General features: G+C 33.9%; 1 protein-coding gene across 23 annotated transcripts in view; it reads left to right on the top strand.

Annotated features, from left to right (window-relative positions):
• The window catches only part of MEF2C (myocyte enhancer factor 2C), a 140511-nt gene that overhangs the window by 59508 nt on the left and 60316 nt on the right, over positions 1-20687 (top strand). For 18 of the 23 annotated variants that reach the window (XM_072030646.1, XM_072030657.1, XM_038169712.2 and 15 more), the window contains 2 exons: positions 2136-2333; positions 14714-14917. In XM_072030646.1, the coding sequence (XP_071886747.1) occupies positions 2280-2333; positions 14714-14917 (258 nt within the window). In that variant the 5' untranslated portion in view covers positions 2136-2279. 23 annotated transcript variants of the gene reach the window in all.

Below are 20687 nucleotides of genomic sequence, written 5' to 3'. Positions count from 1 at the left end.
GTGCCACTGGCTTCAGCTGAATGAAAGGAGAGGAAATTGTTCCATATGCATTTGCTGTGGATTAGTGTATTGGCTTACCATTACAGAGAAAGCCTGTTAGGCTCCTTTGGGTCCTGCATGTGCATGGGAAACACCATTCTAACTTGCTCTTTGTATCAGAGGTAAGACTGGAGGAAAAACAGGAAAGAAACCCAGTCCAAGGAAATTCAAAACTGTTTCTAAAAATAGGCTGGTTTTGTTTGTCAACACTGAGTATCAGATAAGACTGTCTCCAAGTTTCGTTTAGGAAAAAAAAAAGAAAAAAAAAAATTTAGAAATAGATGTGATCAATTTTACTTTTTTTTCAAAGTTTTGGACTTTTTGTTGTTGTTATTGTTGTAAATATTTCCATTATGTCTTTTTAAGCAGTGAAAAGTTCAACTCTTTTCAAAAAGTTAAAATATGGCAAAAAAATGTTTGCAGCATGTACTTTTTATAAAATTGGCAATTGTCCGTGTTATATGACACATTCTGCGTTACGGTAAAGACTAACGCATGTGTAAATATGCTTAAATATAAAACATAAATATAAAAAGGAATTGATGTAAAGAAAGGCAGCAAGTGTTACACTAGAAAGTTTGTTTTGCCCAACAAATTGTTTATATCATAGTGGATAGCTAGAAAACTGACTGACTGGTTACTTGTTAACTTATTTTTCTTTTTAGAGTGATAGAACATTGAGCAATTTAAAGTTTAATGTATGCAGAGAAAAGCAAGAGAGAATTGAAGATTGAGTGAGGTCTAGCTTTTCTACCTCAGTAGCTTTGAATCTGAGCCAAATAATGGATTAAATGGCCAGGACATCAGTTTAGTGTTACATAACATATTGAGAGAATTTATCAGGTCGGCTGCAAGACTATGAACTTATAAATAAAGAAACACCAGCCTCTGTTTTTAATTTATTACATTTTGATTTCCAAGGTAATATTTTTAATACACAATGGAACAAATATAAAAGCACAAAAAATCATTTTAAATGATTTAGATGATAAGATTTTTTCCTCTTTTGTATTAAAAAGAACTCTGTTCTCTTCTGTTCAGAATATGTAAATGTAAAAATAAGTCAAACAAAGGTAGAAGAAAAAAAGAAGAAGAAAGGTTTTTTACGTCAGAACTATATTGAACATCACTTCTGTATTTTCTTCATTTTTATCTAGTCTTGTAATGCTAAAATTTTTTGGACATGATAGAAATTAACTTTGTGATTTATGAGATTTTGTGAAGCAGGGAATGCTTACTGCAACATGTGTTTTTATCATATCTAAGTCTTCACTTTTGTGACAGAATCAGTATTGTAAACTTTGGTGAGCTAATAATGGTTTCTTACTAAAACTGTGAAAGTATTTTTCAAAACATTCTTAATTTATCATCTGTCCCTATTATTTTGTGCTGCATAGCTTCTGGTGCAAGAATTTTTATAAGGAAAGATGAACATATTTGCTGCTTATAAATCATTTGTCAGAGCCCTTTGGAATTTATGTTGAAATGAAATGAGGGAAAACACACTAACGTTTTCTTCTAGTATCTTGAATAATACTTGCTGTAATCTACATTCTTAAAGAATAAAGTTTTAAAAAGTTGGATTTAAACTAGCTGACATCTCTCATATATCAAATAGCACTTTAATAAAAGGCCATCCTATTTGCATAATGAGGGACATTATCACCTCTGCTGTCAAAACACAAGATTGTTTTCCTTTCAGAAATGAATTAGCTGGCCTACTTAGCATACATAGGTACAGAAAGGTTCATTAAGTCTCTGATTTAGCTAATTTTTCATATTACTGCAGTAAATGATATTTAAAACCATAGGTTCTTAATTCTGTTGTTTTGCCAGTGTGTATTTCAGTCCTTTTCTTCATTTCTTGATATATTGGTGGGTTTGTCCATAAGCAGGAGGGAAACAAGAAAAAAGGAAAGAAAAAAAAAATGAATAATATTATTATGACTTCTGTAAGTTTCTTTCTAGAAACAGTACAAATTTACTATAATTTCTTGTACAGTACATTATAATTATGCTGCGTAGTTGGCTCCATATAACAACTTTCAAGAAGTTATCAATTTGGTAGTAATATTTGATTTCCTTTCTGTGTTTAGCAGGAACGGATGCAGGGGACTGTGAACTGAGTAGTGCAAGTGCTGAAGAAGGAGGCTTGTTTTGAGGAAACGGGAAAGAGGAAGAAAAGAGAAGGGAAAAATACGTAATTTTAAGGAAGAAGGAGAGAAAAAAAAACGGGGACTATGGGGAGAAAAAAGATTCAGATTACAAGGATTATGGATGAACGTAACAGACAGGTAAGCAGAAAAAATACTGGTTTTGAGCATCATAATTTTACCTCCAGGATGACTCAAGCACTCTCATAAGTGATTGAAAAGATGATAACTTTTTATAAGTGCATATACATATATATCTGTAAACAACATATGGAATACTGTCAAAGAAAAAGTACTTTTGGAAACGACCAGAAACTTCACACACAGGTTTTCTTAAGTTTAGAAACATATACCTAGGAATTTATTACTCAGTGCCTTGACTCTATCAAAGATGAATGTGTATCAGCAAATACTGAAATACTCTGTATTTGCTTTGACTTCAGTGAGTAATATACATGGTTAAGCACATCTGCAAGTTCTTACAGGATTCATGCTTTCAGTACTATATTTTATGAACTATTATGCTATGACTTTATTTGCAGAAGAACATTCTTCTGAATTCATAGATAACAAATTATTTTTCTACATCTTTTCAGTGTTTTTATTTTTACCTCTAGCATGTAAAAATGACACTACTTTATACAAATCTTACAATTTATTGTCTGAACATGTATTTCATTGTCTGAACATGAATCTTAAAAAGAATTTGAATAACCTAACAAATTCTAAAATCAACATACAATACTACTGACATGTTGTATTTATAAAATAAAATCTCCCTTACTGATGCTATGGCTAAATAGAACCAACAAGATTGGTTATTTAATTAATATCACTGCTTCAAGTGAAATGACTGGGTAGCCATCACATGTTATCAACATTATCTCTGCTAGTTAAAATATGGTCATAAACTAGAGAAAGTGCTTTCCTATTTCAGAAAGATAAAATTCAACAACTGGCATCGTAAAATAAAGTCAGTGAAAAGCTGATGCTGTTTACATTTGATGTAAACAAATGGATGGATGTTTTGTTTCAAGTGGAGATTCACAAGTGTGAGAAGCTCTCCATAAAATTATGTAATGCTACTATTAGCATTCTTCATACATGTGCCTGCAATTTAGCAGTAATCTTCAGTAGCTTTTTTGTTGTTGTTGTTTTTTAAGAAATTGATACTATGTTACTATTAGTATATTAATTATTTTCTTTTGTTCTATTAATTTCTTCATATTTCCAAGTCATTTCTTAAGAGGTGATTATGTTGTCATTAGACTTCTAGGTTTTTATAATATCATAAAAATCAATCTAGGCATAACAACGAATTATTATCTTTAAGTATTCTTTCCTCAAATTTTTAAAACCTGTAGTGTGTGTACTCACTTGTGTTCATGACATAAAATCACACTTAAAAGCAAAAACTATGTGATTTTTGTTTGTTTTTTTGTTTTTATTTCTTTCTTTTTTTCTTTTTTTTTCCCCTGATGGTTTCCTGTTGCTGTGGGCCAAGCCAAGAAGCAATAATTCTATCAAGATAAATACAGCACTGTTTCTGTTTTAATTATTTTATAGCTTGGAATTGAAATTGGATTTGAAATATTGAACTGCATTTATCATTAAACATTAAGACACCAGTTGTTCAGAACTTTGCCACACTGCCAGGTTTTCTTTATAAAGTGAATCTGAATTATCATATTGCAAATAATATTGAAAAATTTTGCTATTATGGAAAATTATTTACTCAAATATAATATTTATGGAGAACGTAATCCCCAGTTTTGCACAAGATACATTTTTCAATAGGCTAAATTTACTTTAAAAATAAATACAGCTAGTGTTTCAAGTAAATTACTGTAGAGTTTCAAAGCTTCTATGACCAGCATTCAGTTCTAATAATCATCAATAAAACTAAAATGCTAGAATATGTTTATCTTGCTAGTATTTGATAATTTCCATCATTTTGATTAGTCAGATAAACTGTCAAGCTGAATGTATAGATTTACCTTACTTTACTCTATATAATTGGCTTGACTCTGCTTCTCATTTCTAATAATATACTGAAACATAATTTAGAAAGAAATTCTACTGACTTTATCCTTTTTGCATATAGTTCCCTTATTTAAAGCTCAGTGAAGCCATTGAAAAGATTTCCACTGATTCATTTGGACAATAGCATCAGACTTTTCAGTTTTAGAGATATATATACAATTAAACACAACTAGCTTTTCGCTAATAGTTGGTTATACTTTTAACTATTTTTAAGATATATCCTGTTTCATAAGCCTCACTATGTCTTCAAATACAATGTATCCCATGAGCCATTGCTGCTTATGTTAGAAGGTCCATCAGTTGATTTGTTTTCTAACTTATACACATACAGTAACCTTAAAACAGTAACTGGTTTATATTGTTGTTGTTTTTTTTTTTTTTTTTTTTTTTTGTTGTTATTTGATGACATAAGTATCCTGAAAGAACAGCACAGATTAAAAGTTGCACAAAATAAACAAATAAATAAAGGTTTTGATTAATAAAATTAAGGTACCAGCTAAAGCACAGTTCTGCAACACTTATTTGTAACTCCACTTACCTGGATATGGATGAAGGACTATTCCATTTACAAAACTGTTCTGTTTTGTTTCCCTTCTTACCACCTGTCCTAAACATGTTCACAAAAGCAGCAGCAAATCAGTTGACTTGAAACTGTATTGTTGTTTTTTTTGTTTTTTTTTTTTTTAATGCAAAACCAGAATGGTATCACAAGTATAAGGCATGTAAAATGGGAACATGATGTACATAACTGTGCATCCTCAGCATAATCAATCGCATGGATTCTCAATCAGGACAGCACACATAGAAATACGCAAAGCGTGTATTGAACCAGTGGCGATAGCTAAAGTTGAATTCTTCTGACTTCCCTCTCTGCAAGGATGAATCTTTTTAGATAACACAGTTTGTGCAAAAAAATTTTAAACCACTACAAGGCCTGTGGGAGATAATTGCTGTCCTTGCTTTTCTACTAATTTGTCCAGTGTCCTGACTAGCTCTTTAGGCTAACCATTGAATGGGGTCCTTGTTCTCTCCATATAACAGCTGTTTTCTTCCACACTACTGTAGCAGGAGACTCCCCTACTGTTCAAAGGGCTTGTACAAGTGGATAGGGAAGGACAAAAATAGTGCTGACCTCCCTTCAAGAGGATTTCTAGAGCAAGTCCAGTTGGTTGGATTTGTGTACTTTAGTGACCAAACCGTTAATAAATGTAAGTTGACAACATGAAAAGAGTTATATGTCTCTGGCTGCAAATCTCATGGAAATGTGCAATATGCTGTGTGATCTGTAGTTTTCCAGAAACTATCTGAAAATTCAAAATGCTGGGAAAACTACTGCAACCTCAGTTAGGCCTCAACCTACTGATAGAGGCCCAGTCCTGTAATGCTGGACTGTGCAAGAGCTATGTCATTGACTTCAGTGAGTGAAGAATTCAGTCTGTTAACTAGGAGGAGTCATTAATTTAATGTTGCTTCATGTGGGCTGCCAGTTGGCTATATTTTCCTGGCTGTCATAGTTACTGTGTGATGACAAAGGCAGCAAGGATGTTTGAATCTTCTGTGATTAACCCCAGTTGTGCAATTTTCATAAATGCCCATCTGAAAAAATCCCTCTCACTCTGCTTCTAGCCAGAGAGAGACAGAGTATAAATAACGGACAGGGTTAGAGTGTATATTTATTTGGGTATTTTGGTTACCATCATGGTCTTAAATGTAAATTAAAATTCTCAAGAGAATCCTGTTATAAATAGTCAATATGACTAGACACTTTCTTGTTCCTATTATGACACTGGGTATGTACTCTTCATAAGTATGGAATAAATTGCTGCTGTTGTTGCTTGGGCTCATGAAATTATGGTAATCTTGACTACCACCCACCAGGGTCAACTGTATACATGATGTTAGTTGTACCACCAACAGAACTGATAACCAAAAATTTTAGAACTGAAAATGGATGTTGAAAGCTCCTGACAGCTACAAGTTCAGTATGCAGAAATTGCCATTAAACACATTGGTGAAGGCTGCTATGAAGAATTCTGGATTACTTAAAAAAATAAATAAATAAATAAAGAGGAAGGGATTTGCAAAGACGTGGGTGAAAATTATTTTCATGGGTTTTTTAACTAAAAAAAAAAAAAGAAAGTAGTTCTGTCATTGTCAGCATATGAAAGAGAAATTGCATTCAGTCTCCTCAGAAAAGTCCTTATAAATTTTCTATTCATTTTTCAATAGTTTGAAATTTTTTGTTAGCTTTTGTGAAGGCCTTTTGTGGTCTACTGTAGGCTGGGATCATCTGAAATTTCCTTCACAACAGTCCAGACAGGGCTTAAAATAAATAGGTGTAATGACGTAATGATATTGTATTACTACTATACAAGATCACTTGCAAAATGTCTTGTTAAATCCATGGTCTGAGAGCTAAACCCAGAGGCACATTGACCCAGGAAAGAGGGCTGGTTAACCCTTTGGCATTCTGGCCAAATTCTGGTCTGGAATACCCTCTGATTTTAATATGCTGATTTTTCTAGTTTGTATCCAGAAAGATCTATTCTTATATGGTGATCACTCTGATCACCTTGATCATTAGTTCTACATTTATTTTTCCTGCTTCTGAAGCACACTAGTGATGGATTCATGGTTAAAACTGAGTTGAACTTATCACACTGTTTAAAACTCTCCCAATTTGTAATGAGTTGCTGGGGTCTCAAGTTTTATTAAATACCATAGGAAGTGTATATTTCTATATCTAGGTACTTAAATATTTAAAACACCCTTTTAAAGTATCACGTCTAAGTAATTATATGGGATATTACAGTAATAAACACTCACTACTTAACTTTTTCATGAATAGACTTTTTTATCATCCTTTGATTCCAGCAGATCTGTAAAGTTATAAAACAAGACTGACTGCAGCTATCAGCACCACAGAGAACAAATTAAGGCAGATAAGTAAAGTGAGGTTATGGAACAGGGGAAGAATATCCTAGAGGGAAATGACCATTTGCAGGAAGACCTAGATTTGGTCTACTGACTTCGATACCTAATGCTGCTAGTTTCGAAACTAATTTCAGCCTCATGCATCTATTTTTATCTATGCTTCACTTCTATTTAAAAGCAAAGAGTAAGAGACTGTCAGCTGAATCAGAAACTCCCCTGTAGAAACAGAGAAAAGCATGGCATGTTAGTACTAACATGAACGTGAACTATACAAGAAACTTTTTTTCTATCAATTTCCTGATATTTTCAGTCTCAGTTTTACTCAGGATCAGAAATTGTGTGATTTCCACACGCACACACACACACACACACACTAGAGAATGTTTCCATATAAAGCCATAGATGCTTATCTCTGCAACAAGCATCATTCTGTTCAATGAGCCATTGTCTTAATCATGACATATCCTTTATCTTTTACATATTTGAATTACCTTGCTTGCTTGCTTGCTTACATTAAATTGTACACAGTAAAGCATGTCACAAAATATGTTTTAGCATTACAGTTAGACCACATTTCTGTTTTGTTGTTGTTGTTTTGTTTTGTTTTTCAGGGGTAAATTTAGGCTTCCATTAGCAAAGAATACAATCCCAAATTTTAATGACTCCAAAACTGTAGCGATCTTTAAACATTGAGACAGCATTTTTCACATTGCATGAGACTACCTGAGAAGTAAAGTTGGAAGAGAGCTGCTGATCTGAACCATGCATTTCAAGAATGCCTTATATTTCAGCTTAAGTGTGCTTGTATTGCAAATGTATGTTCTGAGCATAATTTAAAGTGAATTAGCATAAGGTAAATATTTAGGTCAAATTACTTTCAATTTTAAGTATGAGCAAGAAGCCTAAGGAGAGAGCAATAGTGAATGAGGCATCTGCCAGCACAGCAGAGCTGAAAACCAGTGCAGACAGAGGCACGGCCTTGCTGTCTTGCAAGGAATGGCTTGGAAAGCCCTGAGGGAGAAAGAGCTGGAGGTGGGAAGCAGAACTGAAGCCATTGTAGAGAGGAAGAAGTTACACTCTTCCTGTTATGACAGGAAATGCAGACAAATGTGCTTCCTGACCATTTGCTCAGCAGGGAATGAAATATTCTTTGACCTTTACCTTATGAACATTTAAGCAGCACAGAACTAGTAAACATGTTTTTTAGCCTAAACATCTATTTGTACCTGCCTGAACTGGTGTAGCATACCAAAAAAAAAAAAAAAAAAAAAAAAAAAAAAAAATTAGTTGTATTAGTTTTCTTGAGTATTGTGTATTTGATACTGTGGTTTTGATAAAGATGATTATTTCATAAATATGAACTCTTTACCTAAAATACATATGTATATGTACATCTGTATGTAATGAAATTAATCTTATCTCTCTGATTCAACAAAGAAAGTGATGTATCAGAGATTAACTATTATTATTCTTGCTTCCCTGACTGTTTTTAGATCTTAATTTGTAATTTAAAGTGGGAAGCGTAACCTACTAATTTCTGAGTTGTGGTATCATCTGTTAATTAACACTTGTTCCAATTATCCCTCCTCTCTTGATTTACAATGGAAAAATTCATTTCAAAGATCCACCATGATGTGTAGGATTTGGGCAGACTGAACAGTATCACTATTTTAAGTTTTTGATCTGTTATTTATGTACTGATATACTAAAAATGGGACATAACAAAGGAGTACAAAACCTTCTTTTTTGAAGAAATTAATCATGAACGTTTTATTTGTTATAGCTATAATTTTAGGGCATCCTGCTTAGAACTCCTCTTTATCTGGACTATTCAGCAAGTTGTAGCTCAATATGCTTGAGGCTTTCCAAGACAATAGCTCTTTTACCAGCATAAATCACTGCTGTCTCATCCCTGTAAATTATGCTGGAGGGTAACAAGAATATGGAAGCAGGCTGCTGAAGGGTTCTTCACTGCTCTTTAAAGAGCCTTTCATTTAATACGACATGCCTAAGCGTTGCATAAAGAGAGGTTTGTCTAGAGCGAATCCTGCACTGGTGCTTCTTCCCAGGCCCACTGAGTGCTGCTGTAAAGATTGTTGCAGCCAAGGCTCATCATATGACAAACAGCTCTAAACACAAATCAAATAGGAGGAACTGGAAGAAAAAAATATGACAAGAGCTCTTGCCTCTCTGGTAGTGATTTGGGTTTTCAACATACGGTAGGATTAGGTGCCTGACAGTGCATTTTAGTCAAGAGCCCTTTGGTTTATACGTTGCCTTTATTTTTGTTGAAAGTTAGGTAGATTGCTCACATAGTACCTCCTATTTGTCACATGTCTTTTATCCACCATGCCTACTCCAGTCCTGGTGTCAAAAATTTAGACATTCTGGATGAAATAAGGAGAAAGAGAATCGTATTTCTTACTGACCAGGCAGTACCTGTAACAGATACTTCTATGCATCAGTCGTCCCTGTTTTTCACTAGTCACTCACACATGTTTAATGGCAGGAAACATACATAGGAAGTATTATGTGCACAGTCCCTGTTTCTCTCATTGTCCTATGTCAGCAACTGTGTATCTTTATAATCAGGATAGCAATAAGTAAGGGGAACACTGGTACTTTACCACAGACTGGACTGAATTGCTTGAAAGATCACAGGACTGCTACTTTCAAACCAGAAAATGTTAGCATATATGATATGATTGTTAGTGATGAATATGGAGTACTCATAATAGTATCAGTGTAATGGCTTGGCCATCTAAAACCAGCCTCTCAGAGTGTGTGAGGTTTCAGAAGAAGGACTGGAAGGGCCTGAATTTAAAGAGATAGATAGGTAGATAGATAGATAGATAGATAGATAGATAGATAGATAGATAGACAGATAAACACATAAAGTGTCCCTGAAGGCTGGGAGTGTTTGTAGTTGTTTCTGTCCCTCTACTGATGAATTAGCATCTATAAGAAGCTCACTCTTCTTGTTACAGCTGAATAAAGACCATTGCCAGTGACCACTGTTACCATTGACTAGTAGACTATCTGGTTTGAAAAATGGGATGGACTCATTCACACATGCACATATAAACACATTTAAATTTCAGGACATGAATGAATTCTTATTCATAATCAAAAAACATTACCTTCTAGTGTATTTAGTTTTAGTAAATTTTAGTTACTAGAGATTAAGTAAGAAAGGCTGCCTCTGGGCCAAATTACCAACTAAATGGAACATATCACAGTGTATGCTCATGTAGCCATGTATTCAGGCTGTCTACAGTGACTAGTCCATCAAATATCCATCAGAAGACTCTTGCAGCTTTATGCCTGAAAAGCTAGCTGAGAAGTGTTTCCATCTTGCTAAAGAACCAGAGCTGAAGTGGAAAGATGTCCTTTTAACAGTCCTCTTCTGTAAATGCCTTTCCTTTAGCACATACGGTAGGTTTCATCTTTAGCCAGAATTTAATCTGAAATGTATAAAAAACTTACCTTGACTTATATCAAGGAAGTTGGAAGCTCACTCCATCACTGTGTTTTTAATTTTCCCAATATTTGAAAACAGCGTCTGTAAAGTCATAAGCATTTATATTTCTTCACATACAAAAATGCTGCAGGATTTAGTAACCTAACTTTTAGGTACCACTATTCCTGTTAAGACAATGGTTTTAAGTTTTTTAAAGTGAACTTTAAATAAATAAATGAATTATAGTGTTAAGATAGTGGTAGTACTAGGCTAGTCTTTGTTTTTGTTGCTGTTAATGTACAGGGTTGGAATTCAGTTATTTTTTCTCATGTTTAAGAGGCAAGTGTGGTACTCTCTACACACTGCTCTTTTTTGCAATACATTTTAAACTATGCATAAAAAAGCCTCATAAAAGTATTTAGGAACACTGTCACTATTTCAAACCTTGTGTTTTATATATACATGCTTAAAGGGTTTGAAAAACTGTTGAACACTGGTCTCTTATCTATTCCACTTCCTCCCTCCACTCCACTTTCATTCCTCCCAATTCTCACACCAACGTTATAAAATACTATAGCCCACAAAGAGAAGGACTTCATACATTGCCTATCACACTTCTAAAAATCAGAAAAACTATAACCTGAAAAAGATCTGAGAATTATCAGTGGTTTAGACAACAGACATAATTAATCATATCTTAATTAATATTTATAGAAAAGAATATTTAAGTGTTTTGATTCTTGCCACTGGAAAAAAAAAAAAGTTAAATATTAAGCAGGTACTATTGAAATGCATGCAGTATTTTGTTTATACTTTTTTCAAATAAGTTGATGAATTGTCGCATTGTACGTGTGTTTACTTTCAGTCTCACTAATGCTCTTTATGTCAAATGACAAAATTAAATTATAAGCTGATATACGGTACTATCATGACTGAAAATTTTGAATGCAGTATAGGACATTGAGACCATGTGACCACTCAGATTTTTGGTACCGTGCAGCTACTCCAAAGCTCATGTGGACTGTGTGTGTCTTGTTCATTTTCAGCGCTGAATCAGTTCAAGAAAAAATGAAGGATGAGCATCTTAAGAGATGATTTCATGCCTTCCACCTAGACAAAAAAAAAAAAAAAGTTTTAAATAATTTGTGTTATTTTTTACTACTTGGATTTTTTTTTTTTTTTTTTTTTTTTTTGCAATACTATAATACTGTATGCTATCATAACAAAGTTTATTAGATACTTCTAGGTTACTTGAGTATGATTAACATAACAAATGGTTAACAAATTCATACTATAGAGAGAAGCTAAGCAATAAAGATATTGCCTCCTTCTATAGCTCATCAAAATATTATGAAGTATGGAAAAGAAGTTTGTTCATCTTTCTTAGGTAGCCACATAGAAGAGAGTATGAAAGATGGCCATTTGTTTCTATATGACTTGAAGAAAATTCTTAATATTTCCTGAGGTTACGGACCTTTCTTTATACATTTGAAAATACAGGTTGACTCATAGAAACTGTTGTAAAATCAAGTTAATTTATATATATATGAATATGCAATATATATACGTAAAGATATGACACAATGAATAGCATATTTGAAAGGAAAAGTAATATTGCAGATCACTGCACAGACAGTGATTGCTTTTAATGCACCAAGCAGCAGTGGCTAAAATATTATCTGATAGATTTTGAAAATATTTGAAAGATCTAGGAGTTAAGTGCAAATCAAATTCAGAGAAATTAAGATTATGTTTTAAATAAAGGGAAAAAAAAAAAAGAAAAAAATGCAACAGCAACAACAAAAAAAAAGTCTAGCTTATCTCTTGTTCTTTTTTCAGTTTCCACAAAAAGGAACTCTAACCAGTATCATTCTGGGGATAAGTATTATGAAATAAGTATGTGCTATGCAGCACAGCTGTGTGGTTACTCTAAATGTTCAGGAGGACCTAACAGTAAACACAAACAGTGGCTTTAAAGATATTTCTGTACTGGAGTGTACTTTGATGGTAAGAAGCTGTAACATGCTAAATTCTGAGGTTTATGTGCAACAGAAACCATACTGTGTAGAGACACTCCACCTACAGCACTGTGGTCAAAAAGTTGATTGAAAGGCATTTTAGATGCAGAAAAATATGTTGAGTTAGTCCATTTTATTTTCTGTATGTTTAGCTTTTTCTAAATGTTAAACATATATATTTGTTTCAACAAATACATTGCAATTTTCTGTAATCACAGAAAACATTAAAGCAGTATTTGGAATGCTAGTCTATTTTTCAGAATTTGAATGATGTTTTGTTACCTATCACATTATTAATTCCAAATATCAAAAGCTATTGAGACAGACAAATTTAGATAAAATTTAAAATCAACTATACAATCAACTATACATACTTGAGACCAGGACTGTGGAAAATGTGTTTATAAAATGCTTGAATAATTGTACTTAATAGCAGTCCATCTTTCTTAAGAGTACATTGACAGAGGCTAAAGAGATAGAAATGACAAGAAAAGGAATGATATTCGATATACATTTGGGAGAATACCTGTTCATACATAGAGTCTTATCTTTTTGGGATGGGCTAACAAATAGGGATTAGAGGTCACGTTTTCCAAGGCATGATCTGGTGGGATCGTAAGGTAGGCTGGGGCTGCAGTTAGCATTAACCTGCATTAGGAGTATGACAAGATAAAACAGCAGACTTACGAACTGCATAGAAAGGAATCTTCTTGCCACAGCGTTAAAGTGCAGAGATACTACTCATTAAGAAACTGAGCAACAAGTATGGGATTGGGCTGATTTACAAACTTGGTTTGTGATCACCTGTCCTTGCTGTATCAAATATCCTGTCTACATATTAAATTTGATTAGTTATAGCCTTAGCAAAACCATATTTTATCTGAAAAAAATATTTTCACTCAAAATTATTGGAGAGGAAAATAGATGTAAAAAATTCACAGTTATTGCATGCACTTGGTAGGAATTGCGTACATGAAGAAACAGAACAAAGAGAAACAAATTCAAGCATATGATTAGCTAGAGCAACTAATGGACTTTTTTTATTCTAAGCCACATGTCTTACTGGAGCTTGTAAGCTAGTGCAGAAAAGAAAGAAGAAAAGCATTTATATGCTGTGCAGAATCTTTCTTTGTCAGAAGGACAAGTTATAGTTATGTAGTTGGAAAGTTATAGTTATGTAGAGTTCAGATGTTTTTCCTACTGCCTAGGCTTTCATGAAGTGTTAGGACATTAGCTGACCTACTCAGAAAGCTATGCATATCCCTGCTTTTACCTCTATAACATGACCCAAAGTCCTTTGTACTAAAAAATGTCAGTACATATTTCTGAGCATTTAATTTGAAAAGAGATAAAGTGTGATGCATCTGTGCATTAAAAAAAAAAAAAAAAAAAAAGACCTTATTTAAAGATGGTATTACTTGCTGGAAAACTAATGTTCTTCATTCTTTCTTTATATTTTTCATTTTTCAAATAAGAACTTGAGCGTTAAATAAGGTGTTCTTAACTTTTTAATCCTAGATATTTCCTCAAAACTATTCTGTGTTTCCATGAACAACGTATCTTTTTCACACTACTTAAATTCTGTATGAAGTAATTTCTTCTACTAAAATTTTGTGTGAGTTGTGTGGCAATTGAATCTTAGTGAATCACTATCAAAACCAGAAACTGACTGCATGTCTTCTAGCTATTTGCCATTGCAAAACGAAGCTGCACCTTTAAGACATTGATGACAGAGATGTACACAGTATAAAGAGTGTTTAAGGGAAAACTACAGGAATTAGAAAGTTACAAAGATGTAGCATCTGTAGAACTACAAAAAAATGTACTGTAGCCTTTATCCGTACCTTGAATATTTTGTAATGAGAATAAATACATTTCCTCACTTACATAGTAAATACACATACTTATATTCTATTTCGGAACTCTCTTTGTACTTACATGCTTTCCTTCTGAACTTGCTCAATTCAAGGACAACAGCAGTCATGTATATTTCCAAAACAAATAAGAAGGACTACAAAGATTAACTTGGGGATTATTGACAGCTTTTTTTTTTTTTTTTTCTCTAGGTGACATTTACAAAGAGGAAATTTGGGTTAATGAAGAAGGCTTATGAGCTGAGTGTTCTGTGTGACTGCGAGATTGCTCTGATCATATTCAACAGCACCAACAAACTGTTCCAGTATGCCAGCACCGATATGGACAAAGTGCTGCTGAAATATACCGAGTATAATGAGCCGCATGAGAGTCGAACGAATTCAGATATTGTTGAGGTAAGATTTTGTGTTCTCTGAGGGCTCTGTTCTGACTTTGCTTTGAGACCAAGGTGTTCAAACTGACAGACCCAATCGTGTTTTCTTAAGGGTCACACCCTGGGAGTGACCTAGCAGCAAGAGAACAGAACATGGATGGAGGAGTGTTGTTGGGGGGGATGGAGATGGTGTGAGACATGGAAGAGCAGCAGAGACTGGAGGGAACCCATATATTTTGTGAGCTGTGTTCTCCTGCTGAGCCTCAAATGCTCAACAGAAACTCCTGTGATGGGATCTCTTGCCCCCAGTTACTCAGATTTCTGTGCTGCTTTGTCCCTTGAGTCCTCTCCATGTCTTAGCCACTACCTCCCAGATGAATCTTCTCCTTGTCTCCTAGCAGCTCCTAAAGATGTTTCCCCAGAAAACATTGCATGCATTGTCTCCTCATTCCAAAAATTATGATGTCCTCCGGCCAGGAGGAACAGAAGAAAGGCATTCTAAGAGACATGGAAGAAAATTTAAAGAGATTTAGAACCACTGTTTTAAGGCATTCAAGTGACTTTCTTAGAAGCTTTTGCTTATTTACAGAAATGGGAAGTTTAACAGATTGCAAGGAAAGTTTACTTGAGAACTACACATAATAACAAATGTTACATCTCTCTCTCATACAGGATGCTGTAATGGTAATAATAATGATAACAGTACTGAAGCAACACTATCAAAATGATGGAGACACCTTATAATTACTTTCAAAAATTAATTTAGTCAGGGCAAGTTGTATTTACCGTTACTGGAAATTATTCATTAAAATTCAATATTTTCAATGTTAAGCTGTACTATTTACAGAAAAATCAGTTTAATATCTAATCACATTAAGATTCAAGCCATCCCAAGTAAATGAAGCTTTCAATAATTCTGTTTGAATAGCAAAACACTCAGAGTAATATCTGAAAAAATTGCCTACGTGGCTTACACAAGTCCTTTTTTTCAAAGCACCTAATTGGTCAGGCATCTAGTGGTATCATTTACAGAGTTTTGGAAGGAATATCAATGAAACTTTCATCATTTGCCTACACATTTAAATTATTTCAGGTAATTTTAAAGATGTTAATTTCAGATTTTTAAATAATCTGTATGTTGTAAAAAATGAGAGTTTGTTGCTTTTGGAATTGACACCTGCATCATCCTTGTATTTGAGACTAGCAATGGAAGAAGGAAAATGTGTAAGTTACAAATATGCTGTTTTGATGGAGAAAATATACTGCATAATGGGCATCATTACACTTGTTGCGAGATATCACAGTCCAACACCTTGGTTTGCAAAGACTGTAACACAGTAATGTATATCACATTTCTGTGTATCGTCATGTCAGCATATAGGATGGGGCTGTTCTGCTTCCTTCATGATCTCCTAGCAGATTTTCTCCCCTGTTAGGAGAAGGTGATGTTCTGTCAGCAGAAGCAAAATTAATGTGAGTTAGGACTAAGAGGAAAGTACATAATTTCTTCCTCCTCTCCATCATCTCTTTTCCTCTCATAGTTCAAATCTCATATATTGACATGAAGCCTTTCCTGTCACCCAAAGCTGGTCAGCCCATGTCCTGTTCAGTGGAATTCAAAATCTGTCCCCAAAATAATTCCCTGTCCTCTTTCAGTGGCACAGAGCCAGATTATTCTTAGCAGGAAAAGTTTCCTGTGATATCTTTACTTCTTCCTGCAGGCTTTCTTGTGGGAACTGGGAAAGTTAGCCACTTGCAAAGGACTCACTACTTCTTCACATTGGATGAAGATGCTTTTTTCTTATAAAAAAAAAAAGGGGGGGGGGGGGGGGGGGCAGTGAAAACAAAATGTAAGATAACGTCCATTCTGGTGTAACTTTGTGATTTTAAGAAAGAGTAATTTCTGCACCTACCAAGTCTATTTTCTGCATGAACAGTGTCCCAGTCTGGGTAGGCTGATAGGCAATTTTTCATGCCAATGAAAAATTTTTCTGGCTATATCCAAAATTTGTTGGGCATCCCTTTTCATTGCTCTAAAAGCAGCCAAATGAAAGTAAGTACCTGAAACAAACAGTATTTTATTTCAATAACCTACCAATGAAGTGCATTTTTATGTTTTGGGGTGGTTTGTTGTTCATTATTTTGGCTGCTTTTGTTTTGTTTTTCATTTGTTTTGTCAGCTCTAAATTAAGGCATTTGATTGTTTTGCTGTTATGGTTTCCAATGTTCTGCCTGTGATGCAGAATGCATAAGCCACACCATGTTTTCTGTTTCAGGATCAAAGGAGTGCTTGTGCAAGCACAGGTTTTGAACAAGTGTCCAATATTACCATGCCTTTACTTGATAATTAACAGTATTAATTAATATTATCACTTAACAACAGTACAATAGAGAACCAAGGCCCACGAAAGTATGCAATCTGAGAAATAGTTTGGATATATTTTTAGATACAAGATATAAATCTGCCACACATTTAAATATTTAAATTGATCAGTTAAAGTGACTATATTACACATATTTTCCATGTAAGTAGTCCATTTTTTCTTGCTTTCTGACAGCTAGATTTCACACTTACAGGTTTTTAATCATGTTCTTCAAGGGCAATCAACAGCAGCTGAGAATTAGACAGTGTTATTAAATCTGATCATTTTTAACTAAATGACTGTTCAATAACTATATTTCAGTGGAAGAAAAGGGCATAGCTGTGCTTTTAGATCTCTGCATAGAATTATAGAAAGAAAACTTTTTTAGGTAGACTTATGAAAATTTGAAATATAACTGTCAACTGTATAAAGGTCTTTAATTTAGAGTCCAATTTCTGTTCACATTGGACAAAATTAACTATTTAGTTACTTTCTCAATCGTGGTAGAACTGTGTTATCAGTCATTAGAATATGGTATCACTTTTTTGAAAAATCTGTATTTAAAATAAAAAAGAGTAGGTTTGTAATATGTAGTTAATTACTTTTAAGTTAAACCACTGTTACTCAAATAGAAAAAATACACAAATTTTCATGTAGGTTATTCATTTTATTAATCAGACATTTTCAGTCTATTTACTCAGATTAATTATATTTAGCATTTCCAAAAGAATGAGTCATCAGGCTATAATTTATTATTTGAAATATCAGAAAACACCAACTGTCATGTATCTAACATGCACTGCACTGTTTTTCAAGGGAAAAATATTTTAAATTAATTTTAATATTTGTGTTTCTGCAGATCAAGCAATTTGGTCCTATTCAACCTATCTCTATATAATCGGATTATTGGTGTGATGTGAAATGAAGTGGTTAAGATTAAAGAGAATTCTAAAACTCTTTTTTGAGTTCAATTAGTGTTGTTCATTAAACTCTTTTTGTTTAATGATTTTAAAAAATAGCTTATACTTTCTTTACACATGTAGCAATTTTATTCACATGTAATATTAATAATTATAAGACTATGTAATTGAGATCATCTTTTCCAGTTGCCTCATTCAAAATTGAGATGATTAACATGCAATTTGGCTTATCTGAGTTCTTCAGCTCATAAAAATTATATATCAGCTGAATGTATTTCAGTTATTACCCAGTAAATAGACTTCTGACTTCCACTGGTAACCAAAAATCAGCTCATATTCTTGAAGGAGAAATAATTTGCTCAATTCTCATGTTTGTCCATTTTCAGCGACAATGACAATTATTGCAAGTCTCACTGAAGTCTGTGTGGCAGTTTTATAAAATGTATTAGTTCTGGAAAAAAAAAAAAAAAAAAAAAAAGAGTGATGTTCATTCTGAGAATTCTGTTTAGAGTTAACTGTATTCCTAAAATTGAAGCTTTTATGTCCTCACCCACGAAACCACAGACGTTCATTCAATTTTGCTTCAGTTAAAAAGTGCATGCTGGTTGCTGGATATAGTAACTTATTTTAGGGAATAGCAGAACCTGTGCCAGGTTGCTATACACTTGGACACTGAGAAGGAAAGATTAATTTCACCTTTATGTTAACTTCCCAGTGGCATATGTATATACCAAAAACAATACATTCAGCAGCTCTCATTCAGAGTCCTGTCACACAATTACTAGAAGATTTGTAATTCTTTACTTTAAAATGGAACTACATTTTCAGTCATTACAAAATCCTGCAGTACTTACTACATACTTTTTGGTGCAGAAGTAGCTTTTTTACAACTAGATTTACAATTTTCCTTAGAAGTTTTTCAATACCTCCAGCTACTATTCGCTTTAACAGAAAAAAAATTACCTTATAGGTCTGTCATTTAACATTATCAGCACAATTGTATTGTCAAGAGGTTTTGTTTTTGTGTGTGTGTTTTTTCTTTTATGGCAATGAGGAAATGGGGAACAAGCGTGTCAGAGTTTTACAACTGACAACTACATGCATTATGCATTTTTTGTGTTTATTTAGCATAAGGCCAGATCTCTTTTCTTCTGTAAAACCAAATTGGATGCAACACAGCTTATTTCAGTGATATTTCTTTGTCACATTGTAAGTAAGAAGAGAATTCATGCGAAAGCACCGCAAGTTTTGGTGCTTAGGAGCTCAGAAAGGACATCCCATTGGAGGGGTGTACTTTACAGTATAAATACTGCATCTTGGCAGCAAATGTAATTACAGTCACAATCCTAGCCATGTTACAGAAATCTGCTGTGGTTCTTCAGCTAAGCCATCAAGGCTTTGCTGATTTAAGATGAAATTTCCTGCCTGTTTTCTCTCTCACTGTCCTGTCTTCCTTGTCATTTTTTTCACATCAAAGCATCAGCCACTGTCTTGGCTTTAGCAGGTCTCCAGTGAGTTTTTACCAAGCCCTGTTTTGATTCTGTTTACTTGACATTAATACCCTGATTCTTTCTCTGTGTGCACGTAAATCATTCCCCCACAACTCACGAACTGCCTCATCTTTCAGCTCTTTTCAGGTCCCTGATCTGTCAGTTGCTTTGACCCTTCTGCTCTTATCGTCCCCATTTCTCTAGCTGGCTTCTGTTTGTCTGCTGATTCAGTGGTCACTACATTTAACTCAAGTTCTCCTACTAGGTCAGCCCTTTCAAATTCATCCCATTAACCATATCTTCCGTTTTCTGGCACAGACATATCCACCTCCTCAGTTCCCCTCTGCCATACCGCTAATCACTGGTAGAGAAAAAAGAGGAACAACACTAACTTCCTCCGTTTTTCTCTTTGCTAACTGAGCTTCTGTTATCAATGCTGATCACCCAGCAGATCTTCTCTGATTTTTTTAAGTTTGTTCCTTAAAACTGCTACTTTTCATGCATGCATAAACATTTGTCTGTGATCTTTGCAGTTGTCTTTTATCTTACAAGAACTCCTCCATGACCTCTCTGTCTTTTCCTTTTTTTGATATATCTCACTTGCTATCTGCCTTTGGTTCTGTCTTTCACTGGCATCTTTCTTCAAATAATCTTTTTTTTTTTTTTTCTTATGTCTTCTAAATCATTTTTACACTTTGAAGGAGTTCAAGCACCTAGACTTACAGATAGAAAGGAGTCAGCTCCTGCAAGACACCATCAAAACCTTCTCCTTCAATAAAACCTTATCATCATTTGGCTTTTCAGCTGTACATTGTCCTACTCTGGTTTTGGTTTGTTGCTTTTTTGTTTTATTTTTTTTTTGTTTTATTTTAGCCTTAGTATTTACAAGCATAATATGCCCTTTCAACCACCTCTCCATTCACTCTCACAAAGCTGCATTTTACTGTATTTTAATGGACACTAACTGGTCCCACCTTACAGTATTTACAGTCCTATTTCAGACATGGCACAGTAAGAAC

The sequence above is a fragment of the Anas platyrhynchos genome, chromosome Z (assembly GCF_047663525.1).
Source record: "Anas platyrhynchos isolate ZD024472 breed Pekin duck chromosome Z, IASCAAS_PekinDuck_T2T, whole genome shotgun sequence".
NCBI lineage: Eukaryota > Metazoa > Chordata > Aves > Anseriformes > Anatidae > Anas > Anas platyrhynchos.
This window is presented reverse-complemented; position numbering and strand designations above follow the sequence as displayed.